The 5,791-nt window shown below is 46.2% G+C and overlaps 1 protein-coding gene across 3 annotated transcripts in view; it reads right to left on the bottom strand.

Moving 5' to 3' along the window:
* MKRN1 (makorin ring finger protein 1) overlaps positions 1–5,791 on the bottom strand; it is a 24,825-nt gene that overhangs the window by 13,707 nt on the left and 5,327 nt on the right. For 2 of the 3 annotated variants that reach the window (XM_017499747.1, XM_017499749.1), the window contains exon 2: positions 1,629–1,757. The exons of the other annotated variant lie outside the window; for it this stretch is intronic. In XM_017499747.1, the coding sequence (XP_017355236.1) occupies positions 1,629–1,757 (129 nt within the window). The remainder of the gene's footprint in view (positions 1–1,628; positions 1,758–5,791) is intronic. 3 annotated transcript variants of the gene reach the window in all.

The following is a 5,791-nucleotide window of genomic DNA, read 5'->3' on the forward strand; positions in this document are numbered from 1 at the left end:
AGTAGAGACGGGGTTTCACCGTGTTGACCAGGATGGTCTCGATCTCTTGACCTTGTGATCCACCCGCCTCGGCCTCCCAAAGTGCTGGGATTACAGGCTTGAGCCACCGCGCCCGGCCCCTTACTGGATTCTCTAATAAACAGATACGCAATGACTTAACATTAACATCCCACCCCACCAATAATTTCAGGTTCTTCTGAACTCTATAATCACTTGAACCCAGTGGCTCACACATTTTCTGATAATGACACTAAAGCTGACTACGACACTGTCAAAAGTCTTACCGAGGGTAGTGGTTTAAAGTACATCCAAAACTCTCTGACATGCCTCCCTTCAAAAGGTGGAGCCCAATTCTTCTCCCTTTACATGTGGGCTGGACTTAGTAACTTAGTCCAGAATCAGTGGAAGTGACAGTACATGACTTCTGACACTAGGTCATAAAGGCACTGGGGCTTCTCCTTGCCTTCTCTGTTGAACTGCTTGCTCTGGGGAAAGCTAGCTGCCAAGCTCTAAGGACACTAAAGCATCACTATGAAAAGGCCCACGTGGACCAGGTGTAGTGGATCACAACCTGTAATCCCAGCACTTGGGAGGCCAAGGCAGGCAGATTGCCTGAGCTCAGGAGTTCGAGACCAGCCTAGCCAACATGGTGAAATCTCATCTTTACAAAAAGTACAAAAATTAGCCGGGTATGGTGGTGCACACTTGTAATCTCAGCTACTCAGGAGGCCGAGGCCAGAGAATCACTTGAACTCAGGAGGCAGAAGTGGCGATGGGCCAAGATCGTGCCATTATACTCCAGTCTGAGCAGCAAGAGCAAAACTCCATCTCAAAAAAAAAAAGGACCACATGGTGAGAAACTAACGTCTCCTGCCAACAGCCATAAGAGTGAGCACACTTAACAATCCTGGTGGCTGGGCGCGGTGGCTCACACCTGTAATCCCAGCACTTTGGGAGGCCAAGGCAGGCAAATCATTTGAGGTTAGGAGTTCGAGACCAGCATGGTCAACATGATGAAACCCTGTCTCCACCAAAAATATAAAAGATTAGCCAGATATGGTACCACACACCTGTAACCCCAGCTACTCAGGAGGCTAAGGCAGGAGAATTGCATGAACCTGGGAGGTGGAGGTTGCGGTGAGCCGAGATTGCACTACTGCACTCCATCCTGGAGTGCAGGCTGCAGTTGGAAGCTACCGAACTTCCATCTTTTTTTTTTTTTCCCTGAGATGGAGTCGCGCTCTGTCACTCAGGCTGGAGTGCAGTGGCGCCATCTCGGCTCACTGCAACCTCCATCTCCTGGGTTCATGCAATTCTCCTGCCTCAGACTTCCAAGTAGCTGCGACTACAAACACACACCACGCCCAGCTGAGATTTTTCTATATTTTGTAGACACACAGTCTCACTATGTTACCCAGGCTGGTCTTGAACTCCCAGGCTCAAGCAATCCTCCTACCTCAGCCTTTCAAAGTGCTGGGATTATAGGCATGAGCTACTGCACCCAACCATGAGTTGTTTTCAAAGCATTATTTTTAATCCATTACATATAAAGTGATTAGAATTATGTCTTTTACTTTGACATTCTTCCTCCAACCCACCCCTGAACAAATTTATAAGCAAATTCTTACCTGCAGCGGTCTCCATAAATACAGTACCCTCGCTGAAAATACTTGCACACTACACTATACGGACTGTCAGAGAGGTCATGAGAGTAGCGACAGTTATCTCCTTCCTTACAAACCCCATGCATAAAATACCTGTGAAACAAAGGACCACAAAACTGGATTAAAACCAATCCTTAAAAAGATTAAAACTAATTAGTATTCATGACTAATATATTCAACCAGCAGATACATAAACATATGAAATAAACACAAAGAAAGGGCCAGGCGCAGTAGCTCATGCCTATAATCCTGGCACTTTGGGAGGCTGAGGTGGGCGGATCACCTGAGGTCAGAAGTTGGGTTGGGAGACCAGCCGGGCCTACATGGGGAAACCCCATCACTACTAAAGATACAAAAATTAGCCTGAAGTGGTATGGAGCATGTATAATCCTAGCTACTCTGGAGACTAAAGTTGGAGAATCGCATGAACCTGGGAGGCGGAGGCTGTGGTAAGTGGAGATTGCACCACTGCACTCAGGCCAAGGCGACCGAGCAAGACTCCACCTTGAAAACAAAAAAATAAATAAAAATAAAAATAAACACAAAGAAAGTGGAACTAGACTGTGATCATAGAATAATCCATTTGGGTACTACAGGAAGGCTGCTCACAGACCCAGGCATCAATTTAAATTCCAAACATTCATCTTGTTACTGCAGATTAAGTCTGACTACTGATATCATTTTACAGTCCTAGGGAGGTGGCATCTTGTTTTCCACCAACTGTAGCCACAATGGCAGCTCTATCTGTCAAAAACAATCAAAGACAAAGAGTCAAGAAACAATGTGTGCTGGAAAGGGTCAAGCTACCGTGTATGTTCCACTTCCTCAAGAAAGCCTTTTTGGTCGTGGCAGTGGCTCACGCCTGTAATTCTAGCACTTTGGGAGGCCAAGGCAGGCGGATCACAAGGTCAGGAGATCCAGCCATCCTGGCCAACATGGTGAAACATCATCTCTACTAAAAATAAAAAATTAGCTAAATTTGGTGGTAAGTGCCTATAATCCCAGCTACTTGGAAGGCTGAGGCAAGAGAACCGCTTGAACCCAGGAGGCAGAGGTTGCAGTGAGCAGAGATAGTGCCACTGCACTCCAGCCTGGGCAACAGAGCGAGAGAAAGCATTTTTAAGGCAGAGTACTATGGCTCACACCTATGGGGGGCCAAGGCGTGAGGATCACTGGAGGCCAGGAGTTAGTAAGCACCCTGGGCAACATAGTAAGAGCCTCTCTACAAAAAAAAGGTTAATTTTTTTTTTTTTTTTTTTTTTTTAAGAGTATTGCTGTCACCCAGGCTGGAATGCTCTGGCGCAATCTCAGCTCACTGCAACCTCTGACTCCCGGGTTCAAGCAATTCTCCTGCTTCAGTCTCCCGAGCAGCTGGGATTTCATGCTTGTGCTACCACACCCAGCTAATATTTTGTGTTTTTAGTAGAGACAGGGTTTCACCTTGTTAGACAGGATGGTCTCAATCTCCTGACCTCGTGATCTGCCTGCCCGCCTTGGCCTCCCCAAGTGCTGGGATTACAGGTGTGAGCCACTGTGGTCGGCCTAATTTTTTAAAAATTAGATGGGAAGCCGGGCATGGCGGCTCATGCCTGTAATCCCAGCACTTGGGGAGGCCGAGGTGGGTGGATCACCTGAGGTCAGGAGTTCAAGACCAGCCTGGCCATCATGGTGAAACCCCATCTTTGTATTAAAAAAAAAAAGAAAGAAAAGAAAAAAGAAAAAAACATTAGATGGGAAATGGCTCCTCTTGCCTATAATCCCAGCACTTGGGAGGCCAAGGAGGGATATTATTGCAGCATTTATATAACACAGTGAAAGTCTCTACAAAATACCAAAGAGAATTAGACAGGCATGGTGACACACACCTGTAGTCCCAGCTACTTGGGAGGCGGAGATGGGAGGATCCCTTGAGCCCAGGGATGTCAAGGCTACAGTGAGCCATAATTGCGCCACTACTCTCCAGCCTGAGTGACAGAACAAGACTCTGCCTCAGAACAAAGCCAAGCCAGCTGGCTCATGCCTGTAATCCCAGCACTTTGGGAGGCAGGCAGAGCACCTGAAGTCGGGAATTCAAGACCAGCCTGACCAACATGGAGAAACCCTGTCTCTACTAAAAATACAAAAAAATTAGCCAGGCACAGTGGCACATGCCTATAATCCCAGATACTCGGGAGGCTGAGGCAGGAGAATTCACTTGAACCCAGGAGCTGAAATCGAGCCATTGCACCCCAGCCTGAGCAACAGCAGTGACTCTCCATCTCAAAAAAAAAAATAAAAGAAAAAAATTGTAGGAAGTCAAATTATAGGTATAATTAGCCTAACTTTCAACTGTTACTAGGATTAACTTAATGCAACTCAGGTCTGAACTTTTGCCCAACTGCAGAGCTATTAATACTTTCTGTAAGCTTTGGCCCAGCACCATGGCTCATCCCAGCATTTTATAATGACGAGGTGGGTAGATCACCTGAAGTCAGACACTCAAGCCCTGCCTGGGCAACATGTCCAAATCCTATCTCTACAAAAATACAAAAATTAACTAGGCATGATGGTAGGTGCCTGTAATCCCAGCCATTCAGGAGACTGAGGTGGGAGAACTGCTTGAACCTGCAAGGTGGAGGAGGTTGCAGTGAGCCTAGATCGCACCATTGCACTCCAGCCTGGATGACAGAGTGAAACTCCATCTCAATAAATAAATAAATAAATATTTTCTGGAAGCTTTAAAGCTGGTTGAGTTTCATATCATTTTTTTTTGACCGTTTATGAAAATTATCCTTAACAAGCTAGTCAGTTTGGCTTGGGATGAGTTTGTACGGGGGTGCGGTGGCTCAAGCCTGTAACCCCAATACTTTGGGGAGGCCGAGGCGGGTAGATCACCTGAGGTCAGGAGATCGAGACCAGCCTGACTAACATGGTGAAACCCTGTGTCTACTAAAAATAAAAAAATTAGCCAGGTGTGGTGGGCGCCTGTAATCCCAGCTACTAAGGAGGCTCAGACAGGAGAATCGTTTGAACCCGGGAGGCAGAGGTTGCAGTGAGATTGTGCCACTGCACTCCATCCTGGACGACACAGCGAGACTTGGTCTCAAAAAAAATATAGTCTGAATCTAAGAATTTCTCCTCCAAACAAAACCTATGAACGTAAATATGTTTTGTTTCTACATGCTACCACCAAAAAAGCAAAACAAAACAAAAAAAACAAAACCCATCATCCAAATTCACCTTAATGTCACTGCCCAAGTTCAGCTTGCCTGGGCCACGTTTCATTTCTAAAGTTCCCTCCACTGTTCAGTCTCTGTCCAGTAATAAAGACGAATAAAGTTTACTAGAATCCCCCTACGGCTGTGCCTCTTGGAAACCTAATAGTGCCACCAACATAGAGAACAGGAAACTGCAAGTTAGCTTGTAAGGGTACAAGAGAACCAAACTGTTCCTTCAGAGTATCTCTAGGCACCTTAACAACCTCTTCAGGAATTTCTAGAAATTATAAAATAGATATGGCATTTAATCAAATGTCATCTGCTGTGACATTTCCTACTTTGATACTTAACTTTTAATGAGTATACTGTTTCTTAAACTAGATGGTAAATTCCTGATGGGTAAAGACTGTTTTATTACCCTCTTTATCTGTGTACATAATATGTACTTGTTTAGAAAAGGAAGAAGGCTGCGCATGGTGGTTCATGCCTCTAACCCCAGCACTTTGGAAGGCTAAGGCCAAGGTTCAAGACCAGCCTGACCAACATGGTGAAACCCCATCTCCACTAAAAATACAAAATTAGCCAAGCTACTCGAGAGGCTGAAGCAGGGAGGCAGACGTTGCAGTGAGTCAAGATGGTGCCATCACACTCCAGCCTGGGCAACAAGAGTGAAACTCCGTCTTAAAAGAAAAAGAGTGGCCGGGCGCGGTGGCTCAAGCCTGTAATCCCAGCACTTTGGGAGGCCGAGGCGGGTGGATCACGAGGTCAAGAGATCGAGACCAACCTGGTCAACACGGTGAAACCCCGTCTCTATTAAAAATACAAAAAAAATTAGCTGGGCATGGTGGTGCGTGCCTGTAATCCCAGCTACTCAGGAGGCTGAGGCAGGAGAATTGCCTGAACCCAGGAGTCGGAGGTTGCGGTGAGCCG

This window comes from Cebus imitator, unplaced genomic scaffold (assembly GCF_001604975.1).
Source record: "Cebus imitator isolate Cc_AM_T3 unplaced genomic scaffold, Cebus_imitator-1.0 Scaffold260, whole genome shotgun sequence".
Taxonomy (NCBI): Eukaryota; Metazoa; Chordata; class Mammalia; order Primates; family Cebidae; genus Cebus; species Cebus imitator.